Source organism: Daucus carota, chromosome 6, assembly GCF_001625215.2.
Source record: "Daucus carota subsp. sativus chromosome 6, DH1 v3.0, whole genome shotgun sequence".
NCBI classification, from domain to species: Eukaryota; Viridiplantae; Streptophyta; class Magnoliopsida; order Apiales; family Apiaceae; genus Daucus; species Daucus carota.
This window is the reverse complement of record NC_030386.2, coordinates 32,415,149-32,438,373: the sequence shown is the minus strand read 5'-3', so window position 1 is coordinate 32,438,373 and position 23,225 is coordinate 32,415,149. Positions and strand designations below refer to the sequence as shown.

The 23,225-nt window shown below is 33.0% G+C and overlaps 4 protein-coding genes across 4 annotated transcripts; 1 reads left to right on the top strand and 3 right to left on the bottom strand.

Annotated features, from left to right (window-relative positions):
* Positions 1-1,557: 1,557 nt before the first annotated feature.
* LOC108224373 (IQ domain-containing protein IQM3) lies at positions 1,558-6,425 on the bottom strand. Its single transcript, XM_017398956.2, has 9 exons — positions 6,110-6,425; positions 5,499-5,613; positions 5,295-5,360; positions 5,095-5,183; positions 4,237-4,324; positions 3,942-4,085; positions 3,747-3,839; positions 2,406-2,507; positions 1,558-2,168 (listed from the first exon to the last, which is right to left on the bottom strand). Exons 1-9 carry the CDS (start codon positions 6,349-6,351, stop codon positions 1,665-1,667), a joined length of 1,443 nt encoding a protein of 480 aa, XP_017254445.1. The 5' UTR covers positions 6,352-6,425; the 3' UTR covers positions 1,558-1,664.
* A 2,550-nt stretch (positions 6,426-8,975) lies between these two features.
* On the bottom strand, positions 8,976-9,442 carry LOC108226254 (two-component response regulator 24). Its single transcript, XM_017401200.1, has 2 exons — positions 9,233-9,442; positions 8,976-9,134 (listed from the first exon to the last, which is right to left on the bottom strand). The coding sequence occupies exons 1-2, from the start codon at positions 9,440-9,442 to the stop codon at positions 8,976-8,978; spliced, it is 369 nt and encodes a 122-aa protein (XP_017256689.1).
* Positions 9,443-12,487: 3,045 nt separating this feature from the next.
* Positions 12,488-15,432, top strand: LOC108226815 (probable purine permease 11). The gene is made up of 2 exons (XM_064079658.1): positions 12,488-12,607; positions 14,190-15,432. The coding sequence occupies exons 1-2, from the start codon at positions 12,601-12,603 to the stop codon at positions 15,290-15,292; spliced, it is 1,110 nt and encodes a 369-aa protein (XP_063935728.1). The 5' UTR covers positions 12,488-12,600; the 3' UTR covers positions 15,293-15,432.
* A 401-nt stretch (positions 15,433-15,833) lies between these two features.
* LOC108228047 (monodehydroascorbate reductase) lies at positions 15,834-19,808 on the bottom strand. Its single transcript, XM_017403517.2, has 10 exons — positions 19,533-19,808; positions 18,798-18,869; positions 18,537-18,588; positions 18,269-18,349; positions 18,000-18,118; positions 17,689-17,908; positions 17,478-17,596; positions 17,228-17,353; positions 16,614-16,754; positions 15,834-16,356 (listed from the first exon to the last, which is right to left on the bottom strand). The coding sequence occupies exons 1-10, from the start codon at positions 19,581-19,583 to the stop codon at positions 16,033-16,035; spliced, it is 1,305 nt and encodes a 434-aa protein (XP_017259006.1). The 5' UTR covers positions 19,584-19,808; the 3' UTR covers positions 15,834-16,032.
* Between the last annotated feature and the right edge of the window lie 3,417 nt (positions 19,809-23,225).

Sequence of the window (23,225 nt, the reverse complement as noted above, 5' to 3'; positions counted from 1 at the left end):
ACGGACTCACCAAACTCCAAAACAAGATCAGTGTCTAGGTTATGTAAATATATAATATAATATTATATATATGAGTTAAATAAAATTATGATTAATATATTTTACCTTATATTTTTAAATTAATTTTATTATTCTAGTATATTTTACTTTTAGAAAAATAATAAGTTGAATATTATAAAATTTATTTATAACTGCACACTATTATAATTATGAACATATCCATTTTATTTTATAATTTTTTTGATTTTCTATACATATTTTAGATGCCACTTAATTTATAACTAAATTATTCTTTTGATTAATCTCGTTATGAATCGAAATTTCAATTATATATGCTATATCTTTAAGAATATAACAATTTTAACTTAAGACATGTCAAAAATTCATGATTTTTTTTTATTTTTCAGTCACAAAAGTTCATGCATGATTAGGTAAATATGTGATTAAGTTTATTTCAATTAAGAAGTGTTATTTTTCTAATACATGACATTTTTTTTTTTTTAACAAAATGACTATAACAAATCTCTACCATTGATATTATATAAGATATCATGATCATAGTACTTTACAACTTAGATATACATAAAAAAGGCAAAAAAAAAAAAAGAAGAAGAAGATATACGTTTTATATTTTGACGTAATTTCCATATATATATGATTAGATCATTAAAAAATTGTTATTATATATCATTGAAAGTGGTCTTAATAAAGATTTTCTATAATGTAACATTTAAATTCTATATTCTCTATATCATGTATTTATAATATGATAGTACAATAATATATTAAATATAAAATTATTATAATATGTACAATTATATTATATCTTGTATATACAACAATTTGAGGTTCAGAGTTTGTACAATCATATTATAAAAGAATTCTTTATTGTCTCTTGAGTTTTGCTATTGCTTATCGGTCATATTTTCTATACTTGTGAGTATAGCATGAGTTAGAAAGAAATTTTTTCTAAGTTGAACTTATTGAAAACATATTTGTCCTTCACCAATATCACAAATAGGATTAAATGATCTTCGATTTTATGTATAAAAGAAAGTATATTGGAGAAACATATTTAACGATTTTAATATCACCGATTTTTATATTAAAAATATGATGTTTTTAGTATAATATATATTTCAAATAAACTTTAATTATAACTTCCAAAAAAAAAGGTAAACTTTATTTATAATTATATTAGTAAATATGATTTTTGAAGTAAAACTAGTGGCTCATTATTTGATTTCGTCTTACCCTACATAATAATCCTCACATTCTGCTCGTGTTAAAGGAGTTGATCAATTGTCGCAGTTTCTTTGTTCACGGGAGTTGATTGTCCTTACATTCTACTCTTTTGTCAGTCTTATACTTTAACTTTTGTTAAGGTATCAATGAGCACCAAGAAGGATCAATAGTGGGTCGGTGAGTTTCTTTTCATCAAGTGTCATGTTAACTGAATTTTTCCAGGCAAGGCGTCTTTATAATTTGGAAATTATGTTCCATAATTTCTGGAGGCAACTCTAAAACAATGGAAGCGTTTAGGTTAGCAAAAGCATCTTAAAGAAGAAAATATGTGGATATTACATAAAGAGGTGGGATACGAAGTCATTGAATATAAATTCCATAAACATCTAGGAAGCAATATTTAGTAAACTCCAATGCAGTCAGATTTCAGAAGTTGGCGTGGCTACTGCTGATTCACGAGGACTAGCCTTAGGTGACACAAGAGCACCTAGTTTCTTGTAGGACGATGGTGTTGGTGGAGTTCTCGGGGAGAGGCTAGTGAACTCCAAGGCTTGTGCTCTCAGTTCTGCAGGATAGTCAGCAATGCAACCGATTCTTGGACCTACACCAGTTGACCATTTGAGGGTAAGTTGATGGCCTAACTGGTATGATTTTGCAGCCTTCTTGGAGTTGATCCTTTGCAGTATCGCTGTCTTGGCCACTTCAGCTTTGGGACTTTGAAGACCACCAGAGAGAGTCCTTCTGTAACTGTGCCGGGCGTCCTTTTGTGGAACCTCAAGCTTTTTATGCATTGCTGTTTCATCCTCTGTGTTGAAATTGTCAGGTGCGCAGGAATCTGAATCTTGCAACACTTCAGCTGCATTGCCATCTTTAGTTGGTTTGATGTAATCGTCATTATTATAGTCTTCGTTTGATTTGCGTATCTGATGACCAAAATATGCCATTGATTAGAGTGAGTGAGATGTAAGTATATATGACAAACTACTTTGCAATCGTCCAGATGCACGGAATCTGTGTTGAACATTAAACTGAAAGGAAAGCCAAAAGTAGCTGACTGTACCACTTCTTAAATGATTGGCACAATTTCTTACAAGGAAGGTGGCGCCATAATGGTAAAAGTAAGTAAAAGAACAGCAATCTGAAAATGGATAGTGACTTACTTCAACTTCATCAAGGATTACCCCATGCTCCTTCAGAAATGATAGAAAACTGTCAAGCCTTTCATCAGTTGGACGGTAATGTCCGCTGTATGCTGAGATTGACTACAAAAGTACATAGGAATTACAGAAAGAATCCAATGTTATAGGCTACAAAATATATAGATGTTTCCAACACTAGTATCAAATAAATGCATCTTTTTCAGCCCGGATTTCCTTCTCAGGAACTTTAGAATTGGTGCCACAAGCCCACCATTTCACACAAATTTCTTCCATCACTTTGATTGAATGAATACTATCAATGGTGCATTCTACTTGTATATAATTTGATTGAGCAAGGAAAGAGAGATAAAGTAGCCAAAGTTTCAAGTCCAAAAGAAGCATGAAATGATGCAATTGATAAATACAGTGGTGGAGAGAGGGCGGTAAGTCAGGGTAGGCCAAATTAGCAAGAAAAAGAAGAAAAACAATTCCCATAACCACTGGCCACAACATTACATTTGTAAATTTGTTGAAATAATTTTCGACACATTTTTTTGGTACATAATAAAATTATTTTATCATAATTTTTTTGTAAAGACCATACAGTTTACTATCTAATGCTATATCAATGAATAATTCTATCCCTGAAAAATTAATATACTACAATTACATGATTATAATTGCCAAATTATTACTTGCATTTTGCATTAGATAGAAAAATCTTGCAAGTAATTTTCAATATATCATATATTTAGAGCATAAAAGACTTATACATAATATATTGTATTTGTATGTAAACAAATAGATATCTATGTGTACTTATAAAAAAAATAACACTTTTTTTTCAATCCATCAATGGAAAGGGACTTCCACGTGATATTCACTGCTTACTTGAGAGGACGTGATAAGCTAACAATTCATCCTTGTTATACCAGAGAAGCAAGAGAAAGAAGAAACAACAGATATATACATATACGAAGGTACTTGTTAAGAGTTCAGGTGTGCCACCGCTTGTCAGTATCTATTGGCAAGAAGTAGGGTGGTGAACTGGCAGAACAAATGATATATCTGTCACCCATTAATGGACTTATTATTATTTTTCATTATTCCTGCTGGTAAACAATCAGGCAAGTGCATTGCTAAATGCTAACTACATACAGCAGCACATAACGTTTAACTTGAGATGACAACAAATGTGACCTTTAAGCTACCAAGTCCAATGCTAAAATTACCAATCCTGATGGAACAAGACACTTAAACTGAATTTGCCAGCTAGTATTGATCCTAGTAAAGTTTGAGAGTTTTCAAAAGAATAGAAGGAGTTATCAATTGAAAATTAAGTACAGAGTATTATCGATGTACCTTAAGTATGCCATTCTGTACCACAAGCCTTCCAGCAGCTAAAGTTGCCCCTCCAGCGAGGAAAGTTGAATGATGAAAAACTCCTTTCTTTTTCTGGATGTAGTAAGATACAGCATTAGAAAAAAATATGCATGACATATAGAAGATCTTATTATTATCAACTAGCAGCTGCTACAGAAGTTTCTCTATTAATACCTCCCCGGCATAAAGTCTTTCGGAGGTGCTCATGACAAATATCCATTTTGCCCCAGGCAATCTATTGGTATCTAGAAACTCGCCTGTTTGTTGATGAACTATTTTGCCTTCAACCACAACATATTCATATTGTTCTCTCTCTTGCTGAATATTGCAAATATGGTGAAAATGACAAATGAGTTGTGAATTCCAACACTGTAACTGACACTTAAATTATAAATGGCTAGTGTATTATGTAAATAAATAAGTAAATCCCATTAACATTACAGCAAGACTATATAAAGAGTTCACGTACAGGTCCAAGGTACTTGATACATTGTTGCCTCAGCTTTGATCTAGGGCATTTTGGAAGATCAACCTCTTTACCATCTCCAATATCCAACCTGCATGACACAACTCCAGATAATTCAGCAATTTTCTTTTAATTCCCAAGCATATGATTGATACTCAACATGTGCTCTTAATCTAATCTAGTATGCCATTCTTGCAACATAGTAGAAGAAAATGTAATATAAATATATGCCAAAACACAGTATAATACTGTAGTCGGGTTGTATTCCATGTGTGCATCCTACTACTCAGTACTTTAACATTATTAACTGTCAAATTGGTAGTATAGGCCCAAAATTATATGTTATTTATCAAATTGTAATAGTCTTAGAAGTCCAACCCATACATATATATATTAGTTGCCGTCAGTAATATGTTAACAATATAGGTGTGCCTAAACAAGTAATAAATAATCCAACGCGACACACCAGACCACAAAATCCAAAGAGGTTGTTAAAAGTGGCCATCAAATGTGACTACAAGTCTATATGAAAGTAAGACATGAATTAAAGTAATTGATAGTTGAATAAATCGGAGACAGATGTTTAAAAAACAATACTAACACACTTTAATAACATATTGTGACTTGTACCATAACAGTTCCTCACCTGGGATGGCTAATCCACATTTTTAACATTCGACTTTACCCTTCCTAAATTATTATCCTTCATTTACACATATATGCTTGGCCTCTTACAAATTTGTCTCCTTGTATTATAAACAACAAAGTTTTGACAGAAATCTGTAATTAAGTTGATAATATGCAACAACACCAGTAAAGTAAAAAAAAACCTGGAACATAATTAATTAATCTTCATCTCACCAGTAGAAAAAGGGTTGCCCAGCTTCAGCTTTACACCACTCTTCATAATACAAATGCAAGCTGTGCCCATAACGATGCCGTGGATCAATCTACAGTTAATTAAGCAAATAATATGAATATTAGGGGGACAAGTTATATTGCTAAGAGTGTGGATCATATAAAAAATAACAAAATGATATGGGGAACGTAAAAAGATTTACAGCTTCAATCCAGTGCTGAAAAGCCAATTTCTGTGCTTTGGCATCTTTCGATAAGCCCTTCCCCACCTGCACAAACAGTCAAAATAACAATACCAAATACACTGTAGCTGTCATTTTCAAAAATAAGCACACCAAAATAGAGAGATAAATATAATATGGTTGAATTTACTATATTCTTCTACCAATTGCAATAATTTATCATACCTTAGAAGCATTCAGCGTGACTCGAGTCCACCGTGAAGATACTGTCTCCGGCTTTGAGAAATTAAAGAACGAAATTGTACTGTGATTCAATCTAGCATAGTCGATTGCTTGCCACCTTCAAATTATCATTATGTCATTAATTAGCTTAATTGTTCAAAATAATATATGCTACTAAGATTCGAAACATTAGATTTGTATCCTATTGTGTGCTGTTCTGGTGTTCGTAACAAACAATTTGAACCTCTACCGAACATATGTATACATATTACAAACATATACAAACATGTTTTAGTCTACAAGATCACGTTCCCCTGCAATCTATCGTATTCAGCACATCACTATTTCTAAACCACAAAAGTAAAACAAAAACAACACGGAATTTACCAGAATTATGTAAGCACCCTGAGGAATCCACGAGTACTAGAAGACTACAGTATTAACAATTCAGTAGTAGACAATTGAGTTTATTACAAACAAAATTTATATTATTATACAAAACATGTTTACTTTGCCGTGCATATATAACCTCCGAAGTCTCGTATAATTTTTCCATATAACTTTTTCATGCGGATAATTACTTATAAGTTATATTCTCGAAAAATGAAACTTACCAGAGCTCCTCAGCAACGACAGCGGAATCAGCTAACAAGCGGCGAGTACGATAGCCTCTGTAGAACTTCTGAACCTTCATAGCCGCTGAGTAATCGCTCGATTCAAACTCCTTGTCACATTTCACAGCAACCTCATTTTCCACAACTGAACTACTGGAATTGCTATCACCGACATCACCGTAGCACGAAGAGAACGGAGCTACTCTACTAGAATCATGATCATAACTCGGAGCAACCTCCATTGAAACGACGTCGTAGGAGGTTTCAGATTTTTCGATGTTGAATGTGTGTATGTAATGTATGAGTTGGTCTCGTCTATTTATTACGGAATTTTTACCGGTGTTGTGGTTTAGTGGGAGTATAAAAATCAGGAATGGCAATTTATCGTTGTCTACGCGCTCGAGTAGGTGAGTAGGTGTACTCGCTCTGGTAGCCTATCCGCTTTTTGGTGCATTATTATATTTAAGGCCTTTTGGGGTCTACTGTAAAGTCTTTATCACTGTGTAGTGTGCGTATACCCACGTGTCTCTATCTTCGACTTTATCTCTATGTCATTCGTCACCTTCGCTTTTTTTCTGCGGTTGTGTCGAAATAAATATTTTCTCCGTTTCAAAAATGTGAATGTGTAGATTAATTGTTTTAATAATTATGTAATTAAATATGAATATATAAATGTTTAGTGAAGTTAGCTACTAAATATTTGCAAAGCGACCAATCAATTAGAATGGATAAGCAGTCGTACACTTAAATTTATTTATTTTTTAAGAAACGTACACTTAAATTTTTGTTTTATTTATTTGCCTCAATACTCAGTAGTTATGCGTGTGCGTATATGCGTGAATTATCTTACAAATAGTGATAGCATATTTAATTTACACATATTTAATCATCGGATATTGAGGGGCCATTTGGGTGAGGTTAATATAAGTGTTTATTGCTTAAAGTAAAAAAGTGAAGTAGAAGTTAGAAGCAAGTTAAGACTTATAAGTGATAAAAGTGTTTGGGAAATAAGTAGAAGCCGTGAAACAAAAGCTAGTAATCGTAGTTTTTTTAAAGTATTTCTTGACTTCTTATACAAACGGTAGAAATAAGTGCTTCTAACTTATAATTCAGAAGCCGGACTTATAAGCCGGTGCCAAACACCCACCGAGTGATAGTACATTTAGGGGTGTTTGGTTTATGGTTTATGAGGCCGATTAATAGGAATCGGAACCTTAATCCCATAACAAGTGTTTGGATTAGTTATTTAATGTTATGGAATGGGAACCCCGGTATTTTTAGGTGGTTAAATCATACTCTTCTCACCCCTTGGGTTACCATACCATTCCCATTTCCGTTAACCCCCATTCTCATACTCTCCATTCCCATTCCCATTCCCATTCTCGATTCTCATTCCCAATCTAATCCAAACGCCCCCTTAATCGATACACATTTAATCATATTTAATTGTCGGCTTAAAAGAACTTTTTTGAGTAATTTTTTATAGGATCTTTGTAGTGTGTGTCAATAGGCACACAATAACAACTATTTTTTGTTGAGGTGCAGGGTCATGACTTTTGTGCATATGCAGGGGGCATGATTATTAATGAGATTTTGGCCAATAAAAGCCCTACACCTCAATAAAAAGTGGTTGTTAGTGTGCCCCATGGGCACCCACCAGAAAATCCGTTTTTTATATAGTAATGATTGGATATTCCAGATATTTTAACATTTATAATATTGTTTATTATTATTAAAATATAAATTTAAAAAGATATAAGAGAAAAAAATTAAAACTGGAGAATAAAAAATTAATAAAATATTAAATGACTTAAAGATGTCAAAAACAAAACCGGAAAAGTCTTAAAATTTTAAAAGGTTAAAGTGAAAGGGAAATTGAAAACTTCTCAGGCTTGTCCTTTTTAGTTGCTCCTAGAGTCTGACAAAAAAGAGAACTGCTTTCGCCTTTCGGGATGGTGGTGCTGCCAGGATTTTGTTCAGTAGTTGGAACAAGTTAGATATAAATAATTATTTCAAAAAAAAAGTTAGATATAAATAATGCGTATTAAATGTAACGAACATCTACACACATTTTTGAACTCACATCGACATACATTTTTGAAGCCGCGGATATTGAGTTTAATAACAACCAAAATTTTGGCCTAAATTAGGCTTCTGTTCTTTTAAAATTGTGAAAAGTGCAATTTCATTTTCCAACGATGCCGCGACATGTAATTGGTTTGGTGAATTTATCTGGTTACTTAATTTTTCTCTTTATTAAGGGTGTTTTTGTATTTTTTTGGTTACCCTGTCGTTCAATTTGGTATTATAGCTGAACTTACATTTTTCGATTAAATGACATATTTAAATATATATATATATATATATATATATATATATATATATATATATATATATATATATATATATATAATTGAATTTGAATTTATTTGAAATCATGAGATTCAAATATTATGACATCTCAAATTATGTCATTTAAAATTCAATATTTGAAATAAAATATATATTTTGAAATCTTATAATATTTTTATGATAAATTTAATATTGAGTTTTCATATAAATATTTCTGATGTATTACTTGTTACCCGTATGAATATGTTTATTCATTTGATTTTTGTTTTAGCGTGGTTGTCGATTATAAAGATCATGTCACTAAATTTCTGTTCATTATGGTTGTTCTTTTCATAATAAAATATTTTTTAATTTGATTTTACTTAACAAGATAGAACTACGAATCATAAATATAAGTTTCACCTTATAGTAATTCTATAAGATAAAAACATACCAGTAATAATGCAACACCATCTTAATAATGTAACATATAATAAAATGCTTTATAATGATTATCATTTTTATTGATAACAAACTAGACAAAGAAACTTGCAACTTTGTCGAGATTCAAAGGCTTATTGAAGAATTTGTTGGCCCCGGCTTCTCTAAAGCTCTCTATGAGCGCATCATCATTATCGGCACTTACAGCATATATCTTGGATTCAACACCCATGTCTCTTAATGCCTTGGTTGCCTAAAATGGAAACATTAAATTAATAACAATTATATTAAATCAATCAAAATTTGTAAATATTCATGAAAGGAGATTATATTTTTAATCAAATTACCAACCTCCACACCATTCATTAATGGCATACTAAAATCCATGACTATGATATCATATGTTATACCCAATCGGCATGACAAAACGGCCTCCGCTCCATTTTCGGCCATTGTGATATCTCTGATCCCAAATTGACGCAAGAAAATCGCACTAAGTGATCTACACGTAGGGTCATCATCTACAATGAGCACACTCATATTCGCATGTGGCAAGGCCATGTTTAAAAACCACACTAATGATAGCACAATGAAAAACTTTACTTGGCTAGGAGTTGTAATATTCATAAGTACTACACACAAGTAACCCTTGCCTAAGATGATGGACGGAGTTTAATTTATAATAGCTTAGACATTGAATTTAGATATCTCGGATTTTCCGTTTATGCAATCGTTTGATAAATCCAGCATCCCATTTACTGCTTTGATTGCATATATTTAGTTAGACTTTTGTATTTACTTAAAAATCAATATCTCTTTTATTTAATTATTATTATTAATTACTATATTTTTATTATAGAAAATATGTCATTATTATTTCAGATTGATAAAGTTAATGTGGTATGAAAATATTTATAAAAATATTGACTTTTGAAAAATAATTTAAAAATTACAATTTGCAACTGATCAACCACAAATGCAACTTTAAGATTTTAATACTTGAAATCATATTTGATTACGTAATATGTTGCGTAATACGTTGTATAACAAGTTTTGTTAGCGTGTCCTTAAATCAAAGATGTTCAATGTAGATCTAAACCTTTACAACCAGTCGCAAACCATCAGCCCTCCCTCCCTCCTTCTCCCAATTCACGGTTACGACGTTTTTTTCCCGATGACAACTGCAATCACGCAGCCTAGCCACCTCTGATCCTTCCTTCAATCTCAATCGCAATACATGGTTGAAGCGGTCGTTCTCCCCCATCCTACAACACGCTGCCAGTCGGCGACGTGGCTACGCTGCTTTTTTTTTTCCCGACGTTGTCTCCTGACTTTCACCGGCCTTCAACCTTGTCGCTCATCCCTCCATTGCTGCAACACAACCCACTCCTCAATTTCACTTTTTCCCCTCAGCCTTGTCTTCGATCATCTTTCTGACAGCGAGACCAAACCTCTGCGTCAAACATTCAATCAGTTGATTCACACACAATCAATCATAACAGATGTATACGCAGTAATACATATCAAATAAGTGCTCAAATCATTAAATACCTATTTTCAACTCCTCTAAGCATATGTATGCTTATTTTCAACTCCCATAAGTATTTCATCATATATTTTACGGGTTTTTCATAAATATTTAAGTTTGGATTTTTTTTGTGCAAAATATTGTAAAAAAAAATATAAAAATACAATCTTTCAAATAATAAATTACAAGAATACTATTTTTCGAAAGTTTTTTTTGCAAAAATACGGAGGTTGCATGTGAGCCAACAACTATATATGCAATCACATATACTAACTTTGAAAATAATTGTTAAAAATTATATTTAATTGTATAAAAAGTCGTAAGTTGTTGCAAAGGTCAAACCATCATTGTCACAATATAAATCTCACAAAATCGATCGATCACAAAATCAACTAAAATCAATTAACAAAACTTTTTCCTTTTTTTTGAAGATATCAATTAAAAATACTTATTTTTTTATATCTTTTTATCTCTCTTTCTCGATCTCAATTTGTTGGACAAGTTCACGGGTCAATTAAAACCTAACGCCCTGCTCCCGAGTTATAATTAGGGAGGAAAGCAAGTGAAAGTAAAGGTGCTTTCACTTTCATCCCACTTTTGGAGTGAAAGTGTGTTATATTTGCATTCAGTTTCACTTATTTTCTTTCTTTTAAAAAACTCGGGAGTACAAACAGGAGTGAAAGTTATCTAACTTTACTTCATTGGGTTTGTCTAGTGTGTGCCCATGGGCACATGCTAAGCACCAAATTCTATAAATTTGGTGGATTTTTATTGGGTTAAATGGCGTTTTAGTCACTCAACTAACTACGTTAAGTGATTCGTTTGAAATAATTACGTTGTTAGGTGATTTGAATGAAAACTTTTTGAGTTTGATGACCCAAGTGAAAGTTTGCAGTCAGTTGAGTGACCAAAACGCCATTTAACCCGATTTTTATTGGTGTGGTTGGTTAATTTGCAGAGGGGGTCCACCATTATAGAGAATTGGAAGCCAATCAAATTCACTCAAACTTATGAATTTTAGAGGGCACACACTAGAAAAACCGTCATTTTAACTTGCTTTCCTCTCTAATTATAACTCGGGAGCAGGGGGTAAATCAGTAAAGGAGGAAATCACCTGCGAAATCTCACCGGTAGATGCAGTTGCATTAATCCTACCAACTGATGATCTTGTTCTCATGTCAAAGCATTCGACAGCGCCGCCCTCACTCCGCACCCCCACAAGCGACTAAGAGCAAGTCCAACAATGTCCTAGTTAAAGCCCCAAATATAATATAAAATATGATGTCCTAGTGATTTTAGGACATGGTTATGTAAGTTCAACTCCAGCAATATGCCTTATTTTCAATATATGTTTAATATATTATTATTAAAGATTTACTTTCATCATTAAAGCACAATATAAAGTAGAGAGAGAAAGAGGGTATATATATATTTTATATTAAAATATTGGATAAGACAAGGAGAGAGGTGCCCTATTAATAGGGCTTAAAAAGATTGTCCTAGTGATATAAGGCATCACTAGGACACTGTTGGATCATCATTTTTCATCAAGTGCCTTAAATTATGACTTAGGACAAGTTATAGGGCTTCTCTTGGACTTGCTCTAACCCATGTACTTAGCTGAATTACAAAGTGAAGCGGTAGTGAAGAACTGGAAAAAAAAAAATGTTGACAAAGAAGTGGAAATGTTTTTCCGATTTCATTCTCATATTTGAGGGCTGAGATTCAATCACGACTCTTAATACAGGCACAAAGCCACGAATAAAGTGTAGTATTACACTGGCAGGAGAATGATAAAGATTTAGAATTTTTTTATTTTTTTTTATCAAAGATTTAGAAAAAATATTGAAATTAGCCGAAGTTGCAAGGTATTTTTACAACTATTTTCATAATATAGTAGAATTGAAATCAACAGTTACATAAAGTAGTATTTTTACTGAATATCCTATATTTTATTCAGATCTTTTATAAATTTAAAATTAATTTGTAAAAATTAATTTAAATCTGGAATCTAAAATAATTTTATTTATATGATATTCATTAGTATTTTCATAGTTCATAGTTCATAGTTCATACAGGGCAATGGGCTGTATACTTATATAATAGACACGTAAATATTCTCCACTTTTCACCGTCCGTGCATCAAGACTCGCCGATAGTCAATCTCCCTCTGTTATCAATCTCTCTAAATATGCCAGGTCTCTCTTTCTCTCTCCACATATATATGTATTGCTATGACTGTGGTTATATATGTACACGTTGATAACTTCAAGTGCCATGTGAACTAGAAATCAGGGTTTAGAAAATCTCTTGTATTGTAGTTTCTTTTTGCTTTATCATAATTATGATTTACAAATTAATTTATTCTGCCGAGAACATATCAAGAGGCTAATATATTTATAACAAAACTGTACTGTTTTACTAAATGGTGGAACTTGGAGGTCCATGCTTGATTATGACCGAAACTCTCCCATTTTCGGTACCTAGTGGGGGGTGAAGTCGAAATTTAGGTATTTTGTTTATTATGGAATTTTTCGGCTTTTGGTTGTGAATGGTTCGTCATTTCTTGTTACATGTACGAAGAATTCTGTTGTAAAACATATTGTAATTAATATGGATGTTTCATTTAGGTTGTTTGTAGCTTAGTACAAAGGTTACGGGATGAAATTTAGCAGCCAACTGTGAAATGAAGAAATAAGTTGCAAAATAGTACTCATTGTTGCCAATAGTTCCTTGCAAAATGCGGGGTGCTCCGTGGAATGCAAATGCATAATGAAAAAATATAAATATCTCTAGTGGTGAAATATGATGTTGAGTGATAAAACGGCCATACTAACTTAACCTGTCATCAAACTCCTATCATTGTGATTTTACCCCCTGCTCTACGAGAACTTTGAGATTCTTTGGGCACACAATTTCAAATTTGTCATGTGATTTAAGAGAGCTCCTAGAGTCCAATTATCAGGACAATTTATCTTTTAGAATGCAATTCAGTGATAATTTTCTTCTCCAGTGACCTGCTTTAGACATTCGCCCCACATTTGAGTACGTTGAACTTCAATCCATAGGGGGCCTGCAGTTTTTTCATTGCCTGACCAGCTGCCTAAGTTGTCCTGTAGTTTTTCTATCCATTAAGGTATCCTTGATGCATTGCTGTTATTTTTCCTTAATTTTATGAGATAAGAATCCTAAAAACGCCACTGGCAGGACCATATGTATTTTTACAGTGTAAGGTAGTTACTTGTAGGGAATTATGGTTGATAATCTATTTGAATAGTAAATGTGATGATTCCTGGTGGTTCCACTACTTTCGTCCAGAAGATGTTATCCATCATATATTATTTTTTAACTATACAAGGGCAGTTGTTGACCTTTGTGCAACTTTGCATAATAAGAATATGAGTAAATGTCTGCTATATATGGATGTGATATGAATAGCAATACGCTAGGATGGGATGAAATTTTATGGCTATAATTATACCCCCTGTAACTTTTCGGATATATTTTTCTTGCGTAATGAATATTTTTGCAGAGAAGTTTCTGTTCTTGAGAAATTTTATGCAATTTGCAAGGATGTTAACGTTGTGTTGCATAAATATCCACCTTTTGATATAAAGAGTATGATTTAGCAAATATGTTTAAAACGCGTAGTATTATTACTGAACTTAACCAATCGATTGTGACATGGTTTTCTTGAAGAACTGTGGAGGATTCTTTTAATCTCTTTATATCTTTATATAATCTTCCTCTCACTTTTCTTGCACCATCTTTAAATGGCAGGTAATGAAGCTTCAGTGTTGGTGCACCATGGAACTTCACTAAATCAATTGCCTCTACAAAAATTTAAGCGCTGGCACTGGTGGCTTTTGGTATCAATCAATATTTTCTTTCTTCTGGCTGGTCAATGCGCTGCTGTTCTTCTGGGGAGATACTACTATGATAAAGGCGGGAATAGTAAATGGTTGGCTACACTTGTTCAAACTGCTGCCTTTCCTATACTTCTCGTCCCATTACTTTTTGTCTCTTCTACTCTAAAGCCTTCAACTGAATCCACATCTTCTTCAATTGCTGTTATATCATTTATATATGTCATCCTTGGTGTAGTCATTGCAGGAGACAATATGCTCTATTCTGTTGGACTGTTGTACTTGTCTGCTTCTACTTATTCGTTAATTTGCGCTACCCAATTAGCCTTTAATGCCATCTTCTCATACTTCATAAATTCTCAGAAATTTACTGCCCTGATTTTTAATTCCGTCGTGGTTCTTTCTTTATCTGCTTCTCTAATTGCTGTCAATGACGATTCTAGTGGACCGTCAGGCCTCTCTAAATGGAAGTACGCCCTTGGATTTCTTACCACTTTAGCTGCCTCGGCACTTTACTCTCTTTTGTTATCCCTTATGCAGCTTACATTCCAGAAGGTTCTAAAGAGAGAAACATTTGCCGTAGTTTTAGATATGCAGATGTACACATCGGTTGTTGCTACCTGTGTTGCAATTATAGGGCTTTTTGCAAGTGGTGAATGGAGGACGTTGCATGGAGAAATGAATGGTTTTGCTGAAGGAAGAACATCTTATATTATGACTATAATTGGTACAGCAGTTTCATGGCAGGTTTGCTCTGTTGGTGTAGTAGGATTGATTTTTGTGGTCTCGTCATTGTTCTCTAATGTTATCAGTACTCTTTCGTTGGCGCTTACTCCAATTGCTTCCGTGATAATCTTCCATGATAAAATGAATGGAGTAAAGATAATTGCCATGCTAATGGCTATCTGGGGATTTGCAACTTATATATATCAGAACTACCGCGATGATCTTAAGGCGAGGAAGCTTCACTCTGAGCATGCTGATGGAAATCATCAATTTTCAACTTCATACTGCTAATACAGAGGCATTACGTGAAAATGGCCCATATCCTGTTGTTTGATGCAAATGCAATCATCATATTGGTAAATTCACGTGGGTGCAGAGGTGTGTATACGTTCTAGGAGGTGTATCTGAAGGATTTTTTTTGTATTGTTAAATCCGGGTGTATTTAATTTGGATATAAAAAAATTTATTAAAATATTGTGTATCCAATAAGGATTAAAAATAATCTTTTAAAATGTTGAGTTATTTAATTAGAAATTTATATATTATCTTTGAAAATTTGAATTTTGGTAGTATTAAATTAGGATTTTGTGATGAATTCACTTTTTCAATAAAATGATGAATGCTTCTTTTTTTTTTTTAAATGATTGATTCCTGTGGGTATGTTTTTGAAAATCTCTTCAAAAAAAAAAAGTGCTAAAATCAGATGAGTCTGTCAATACCACGAAATTTTAAATATTATATACGAAAATTATTATTAGAGAATATCTTTCAAAAAAAATTTATTTTTCAAAATTTTATTTTCCGTTAAACAGGCAAAACTCAAACCAAAAGATAAGAGTAAAATCGATACAATGCCTTTAGTTTTTATGATAATTATTATTTGTACAAACCAATAGTATCAATGCTGAAGTCAATTACAAGTGCAAGTACTTTGTCCTTGAGAAATCTAGAAAGCAAACAGTGTAACATATTGAAAATCAAGGGCAGACAAATAATTTTAGTAAACTTGCTCGGTCTTAAAATTTCAAATTTTAAATCTTCGAAGCAAATGCGAGGCCTTCCTTTGCCAATACATCCAGACTGTCTGCCGCAGGTTGCACCCTTGCCACTTTGGCGATAGCCTTGTTCTCATCAGGAGAACCACCCTCCAAAAATGCACCCACAACCTTTCCATCCTTGATCCAGTATGACCCAAACTTGGGGTTATCTGATTTTGGACTGTTGTCGCCAAAGATTACAGCATCGCCAACATTATCACCATAGAATTGCCATGACAGGTTAAAAGAACGCGAGTAAAACATTGGAAGGTAGTCATATTCCTCGATTGTTTTTCCCTGTTCACTTGCAAAAATTGCCTGCACCAACAAGGTCTCACCAATCAATTCAACCAACATATGTCCAATTCAGTTCAAAAAAGCAACCTATGCCTTGCTTACTAACTATTTTTTTACTAAGAGTTGCTTATCTAAGGAACGGAAGGCAGATACATTGCAAAGGATAACTCAATTTTCAGCAAAATTTCCAACAATCGCTGGATTTTGTAGCATCCGCTACATTACATATGCATCCTGATGATTTGAAATTTAGCAGTAAGAATGCAGATATTACCAACCTTTACTGCCTGTTCAGCAGATTTACGCGCATGATCAACATGCTCAACTCTTCTAATATCATTGTACATTTTCATGGGGAAAGTTGCAACATCACCAACAGCATATACATTAGCAACACTTGTCTTGAAGAATGCATCAGCCTGTCAACAAAAGGACCAGATGGTAAACTTCACAATCACAGAACGTAACTCCTTGAGACTAAAAAAGGGCATGCTACGTATTTAGCAAAAAAAGGGGGCTTGCTAAAAAGAGGGGGCTTGAGACCAAAGAACATACAACTAAAACATAGGGTTCCAACTGAACCAAGGATTGGAGTTTTTTCTACCATAGGGACATTTTGCAGCAATATAGTACATACTACGCCCTATTACAGGCATTTAATAAGTTATCAAGTGTGAAACAGATGGAAGCATAATCAACTTTCAAAAACGTAAACTTCATGCACTATAATGCATAAGCTGTGAATGAGAACTGCTGGATTCTTACGATCCAACAGGAGTTTCAAAGGAAGACACGTGTTTACTTTTCAACACCAAAATGGAGCCAACATTAGTTTCCATAAGACCTATAAAATAATTCAACTACTAATCTTTATACAGGTAATTACACAAACCTTTATTCCACCTTTATCCTCTTCAACTTGACCCTTAAAGAGTGTCGTGAGTGGTCTTGCCCCAACACCAACAACAACAATGTCCGCTTCCAACACCCTACCATCCTTAAGCTTCACTTCCTTCACCTAATTTTCGGGGAAAAAGAAGATGTTACATAGATCCCAATTCCCAGGCATCGGATAAATAAAAATTGACAAGTACAAACTAAAAACAAAGTAAAGCTTAATGCTCAATAGCATAAGTACATACCTCCCCATTATCGTTGCTATTAAATCCAACTGCTACTGTTCCTTTAATTATTTTCACTCCCTTGTTTTTATAATACTCCTCATAGAATGCAGCAATGTCAGCAGTGAAAAGGCGGGGCACTGCAAGCATAAATAAGCAAGATAGCAATTAAGGGACCGCTACAGCAAAAATAACTCCAAAATGGGCCTAGAAATCTTTATTCTCCACTTACTGCACCATGGTTCTGGGTAAACCATTGTGACATCCAAATTATTAAGCTTCATGACTGCACTAAGCTCAAGACCGATATATCCTCCGCCAACGATGACAACCTTTCCATTTTTCTTAGCCTTAATGGTTTCCACAAGCTTATCAGCATCATCAATTTCTCTTAAGTATAAAATGTTTTTTGAATCAGCCCCTTGTACACCAAAATCTGTTAATCTCAGTACCTGCGTATGTGTGAAATTGATGAGATAGCATGAAAATAAAGAATTAAGTAAGAAAATAAATATCGACAAAATTGATAACGATAATGCTTACTGTGGAACCAGTTGCAATTATGAGAGACTCATATTTAAAGGTATCTCCAGCCGCACTGACTAGAGTTTTTGAAGCAAGGTCTGCTTTCACTATATCCGTGCTAAGAAATAATGTTATTCCTGTGAGGAATATTTTTTTCACATGTTACAGAGGAATATTTTGATCTTGTTATACCATTCATCAGGTAAATGCAATTCAAAACAGGAATAAGATAATTGTAGAAGCACAATCTTCCGTTAAAATCTTTTCCCTCAAACTATATTGTATACCTTTACCAGCATACCACTCGGGAAGCAGTTTCTCCCCTCCACTTCCAACACATGTATGGAACCCAGGGAGCCTAGCAGCCCCTGTAGAAATAAATAATATGCATCTTATGAAGTTAAAAAGTATACCAAACCAACCAGCTTTCGGAAATGGAAAAAGAATAGATAGCTACAGCTTCAGAATACACAAAAAAACTGTAGAAATTAAGTATGCAATATGCTCAGGAAATTGTTTTTCCAAACATTGCCCCTAGTAAAGTGAATTACTTACCCTCGGGAAACAAGTATCCCTTGCTTAGTGCAGGACGTTCATATGGAGCCACCTGGGAAGGTAGAAGAAGATAATATCATCAAAAGATCTGAATAAATAACATTTCGATGCAAAAGCTGAGCAAAATTGTCAAAGGTATATGTAAGCAGCTACAAAAACTCCTCGCGGCATACAGTACTTCACAATTTTGGAATCTTTACCAAAATGCTCTCATCTGACGACTAAATACAAAGAAATTAGCAAGACAAAACAACATCTTACCGCCTCTTTGGTGATAATTGCCAGCTCTCCTTTCTTAACTCCTTGGTTTGCAAACTCGCGGGCAGCATATCCCTAAACCACACCACAATGTATAAGGCAACCATATGCATTAACTCAGACTATAAATTTCAAGCATATTATCGTTTTTTCTTATATGAAGGCATGTAGCACTATCACTAGCTGCGTAGGGAACAAGCATTGATATTGGAAAGTGTAAACAGCATTGCCCTAAATAACTATTCAAACACTCACCTGTGACCTAACTGTAACAACCTTATCAGACTGAACAGATTCTCAGGGAGCCATAAGAATAAATACACAAAATAGACTACTTAATTATTTAAAATAAATTTATATATCATATGCAAAGTAACCTCACGGCGAAAGCAAAACTGAGCACCATTTCAGAGTTATTACTTAGGCCTTACTAATCGTTAAGCGAGTAGACTAATACACAAACAGATACATATGCACAAATCAGAATCAGTCCTTAACAAAATTATCATCCGTTTGACTTAAATAATCCTCATCAGTTTGACTAAATTTAGATACTCAAATCTCGAAATCGAACAATAATTAGTCAAAACATAACCTCGGATCACATAATATAAACGGTAATTCAATCGAAACAACAAATATTAAATCGGATCTGGGGATACAGGAAGCGGAAGCTGAAGTGAATCTGTATTTGCAAGAAAATAGATACAATTGTTTGTATGGATAAGATATACTTACAGCTGAAACACCACCGCCGATGATGACATATTTGAACGATTTTTCCGCCATTAGTTGGTCGTGTTATTTTCTTTGCTGCTGTTGTTGCTGAATTTCAAGCGTCTAGGAGTTTGTGAAGACAGAGCGTTTAGTTATATAGGTCTGCGTTATTGGGTGATTCGTTCAGCCACTCCGTGGCCGTACACGTGGATGATTATTTTCCCAGTGAATTGCTGACCGAGCATTCGCCACGACGATCCTGTTTAATATATTTTCGTGAGACAATGACACACTGTAATAAAATTTAAAAAATGTAATCATAATATTAATATATAATACGTACTAGGAATTCTTTTACATTTTATATATTAGTAATAGGAATATTTTCCTGGGTGCTAAATATTTTTTCATAAAAAAGATATTATAAGAAAAAACATTTCTTAAATCAAAATAGTCCACCTAAATATTTTTTCATAAAAAAGATATTATACAAAAAAAAAACATTTCTTAAATCAAAATAGTCCACTTTATGGGATATATATTTATTTTAATCGGCCACAGTGTATACGTGGAACAGTGTAAATCGCAAAGCGGACAGCGAAGGGAGAGGGATGGGTCTGACTCGTGGACGTCACCAGTGACGATTTGTAATCTTTTTCTTAAGAGTAAATTATCTGGATGCGATTTGTAAAAAAATAATTTTTATAATCTGGATGTGAAAGGGAAATCATTCCACTTGGAGTCGATACAAAGAGTCAACAACGTCCGAACACTGCAATAAAAAAAAATTGTGATTGCTGCCAGCCTGCAAAATTATAATCGTGACCAAAACAGCTCCCATGATTTAAGCAAAAGTATTTATTAAAGATACTACAAATATTCAAATTGATATGTATATATATTATGAAGAACTTTTAATACAGCCTATATAACTTTTCTATATGATGTTTTTTAACCATTTTTAATTTAAAAAAATAGGCTGATGTTTTAGATCAATAATATATGTTACTAAGCTCTCAATAGACAATAGTCGATATAAACTTCAGGATTTAAATTTAAAAAACAAATTAGTGGTTTCTTAATTAATAAATAAATAATAATTTTTAGTATGTGCATCTTCAATATGATAAAATCATTAAAAATTGAATAAAAATACTATACACAAAATTATGGAGAATATGAAAATATCTCCATTTCAATGGTCATTTCTCTTGCCGAAAAATTTATCCAGCGAGACCTGTAATAAAATATGTCCAATTTCTTATATTTTTAGCAATTTTACATTCATAATATTTTATAATTATTTGAGCCAAAAGTTTTTTGAATAAAATACATAAAGACGCATAAAAGAAGTGTTAAACAACAATTGTATATTTAAATTTAAAAATAGAAAATAAAATGAGATTGTATTTTAATCGAATAGAACGAATAAACTGTACATGTGCTCTATTCCTATGGGCTGGATCATAGTTGTCCATAAGAAGAGTTCGGGCCAGCCTTGTTAAAAAGAATCCTAGGTCGACTATTGTCGTTTAAAGAGCCTCGCAGGCTAATGTTATGCAGCAGAGATAAGACTGATGTGGACCGCAACTCTGCCACTTTGTCATGTTCAGATGCCGAGAACCTAATCATCAATTTAACATGGATTTGTGATATTCGGTTCGGTTCAATGTCAAGTCACCATCGTTTTAGCTAGGTTAATCCACCTAAACCTTCAATGGAGTTGTAGTTATCTTCGAGCAGCATTAGATGTGAGCTTCGTATACGTGACAAATAAATTGTTTTACGATTTTTCTTCGTCGTGTCATGACCAAAATTAAAATTTATAAATTTGATTAATTTTGATCGGTTACAACTTCTTAGACATTTGTATACATAATAATGAGCCAGACATATAAAATTTAGGGGTGAACTGAGGGTATTCAATTTGGATAGTTGAAAATTTATTAAAATCTTGGAATAGTTGATTGGAATTTTAAATTTTGCTATAAAATCTAGTGGCCAATTGGAATTGTTTGAAATCAATTAAAATCATATAAAAATCTCACATTTGACTTATGTGATGAGTATGGAGTCTAAAATGTCTGTTTAGGTAATTTTAATTTATTAATAATTTATGACTTATTAAAAGTATAATAACATAAATAAATGCGATTTATGGGTGACCCTGACTTTTAAGTAATTTTTATAAAAAAAAGTTAATTCACTGGAAAAAATATCTTAAGCTAACTTCTGAGTTTAAGTCAATTTCATACTTATTTATAATTTTAAACCAACTTCTGACTCATTAAACAAACAGATGTTTTTCATTTTGAAGTAAAAAATAACTTAAATTTTGGACAAACAAACTCTTAATTGGTATAAAAAGATTACTCAAAATAGTTAATCAGACCATTAATCACAACTAATTTAATGATTTTTTTAAAATCATATTTATCATTTTATGACTTGGTATAGATTTGTAGTATTATAGAGTCAAAATAACTTAAATATACGTATCATAGAAACATTGTCTATTCTGTGATAGCAAATATCTTTAGCAGATTAATATATGTATTTTTAAGATATTATGTAAAACATTGTTTCTTTTTTACTTTTCCTTATATGAATTAAATTCTAAAATTTACCTTTTTCCAATTTTGGGCTTTTTATTTTTGACTCATAATACACATTCTTGACTAGGTTTTTTCTAGAAAACGATTTCTCAACACTGCAGGTACGAATTTATTATTTAATAAAAAAAACCTTTTCCTCAATGTTGGGCTTTTTTCTCCTTAAATATGTGAATTTCATTTCATATTCAAAAAGATACAAAAAGTTTAATTAAATTCCAATCTGATTAACTATTTTTATATCACATCCCTTTCATGTATTCTTATTAGTCGGGGCAAACGATTTCATCCTTATTTCTCCAAAGATATAAGGTTAATTATGTATTTATGTTGAGTGTGTCCAATTCAAGTCTCACATTGAAAAGATAAAGAAATAGCTTGAATATAAGCAATCAAAGGACTCCAATTGTATGAGAAATTTTCAAAGAAGCCCGAAAACAAGTCCGCGCAGGCTTGACCACAACCTAGAGCGGACAATATCATACTAATGTGGAGTTATCAGGTGTCGCGCGACCCGATAAGTGGTATGAGAGTTGATCATGGGATTGCCGGTTGTAGTTGTGTGATATGAAGAGGCTCCGTGGAATTATGATCGGAGGTCTTGGACGACTTGTGTCGAAAGTCTTTCGATGTGCGAAGGCTCTCTAGAATTACGATTGGAGGTCCTGTGTCGAAAGTCTTTCCGACTAAGATGGTTAGACGACATGTTGAGTGTGTTCAACCCAAGTCTAACATAAGAAAGATAAAAAAAATTTATCTTGAATATCAACAATCAAAGAACTCTATAATAATGCGAAATTAACGAGTGTTGTGCGGCCCAACAAATTATTATAATAAATACTAAATCATGATATGACTACAAAATAAAATCCAGATTTTAAATACACAAATAACAAAACAATAACACTACTCTACAATATAATAATACGACTGCGAATCCAAAGGATAACGATGGTGGGCATGATTATTTAATTATTATTCCTAAATTAAATGAATTAAGAAACAATTCATTACGGCGTCCAAGGTTCCTAGTGCGACACATTACTATACTGTACCACAGGTTGTGGGCCCTGTCTCAGAAAGGACACACTGAACCCAAACA

What these genes read in the sequence shown, in the direction of transcription:
- LOC108226254 (XM_017401200.1), bottom strand. Translation starts at nt 9,442, where the DNA reads ATGGCCTTGCCACATGCGAATATGAGTGTGCTCATTGTAGATGATGAC. An exon ending in CATTAATGAATGGTGTGGAG is followed by an intron (nt 9,135 to 9,232) that starts GTTGGTAATTTG and finishes TTTCCATTTTAG; the next exon opens with GCAACCAAGGCATTAAGAGA.
- LOC108224373 (XM_017398956.2), bottom strand. Translation starts at nt 6,351, where the DNA reads ATGGAGGTTGCTCCGAGTTATGATCATGATTCTAGTAGAGTAGCTCCG. An exon ending in TTCAGCACTGGATTGAAGCT is followed by an intron (nt 5,184 to 5,294) that starts GTAAATCTTTTT and finishes AATTAACTGTAG; the next exon opens with ATTGATCCACGGCATCGTTA. An exon ending in GGGCAACCCTTTTTCTACTG is followed by an intron (nt 4,325 to 5,094) that starts GTGAGATGAAGA and finishes TGTGTCATGCAG; the next exon opens with GTTGGATATTGGAGATGGTA.
- LOC108228047 (XM_017403517.2), bottom strand. Translation starts at nt 19,583, where the DNA reads ATGGCGGAAAAATCGTTCAAATATGTCATCATCGGCGGTGGTGTTTCA. An exon ending in TTACCCAGAACCATGGTGCA is followed by an intron (nt 17,597 to 17,688) that starts GTAAGTGGAGAA and finishes TTATGCTTGCAG; the next exon opens with TGCCCCGCCTTTTCACTGCT. An exon ending in ATAGCAACGATAATGGGGAG is followed by an intron (nt 17,354 to 17,477) that starts GTATGTACTTAT and finishes CCCGAAAATTAG; the next exon opens with GTGAAGGAAGTGAAGCTTAA.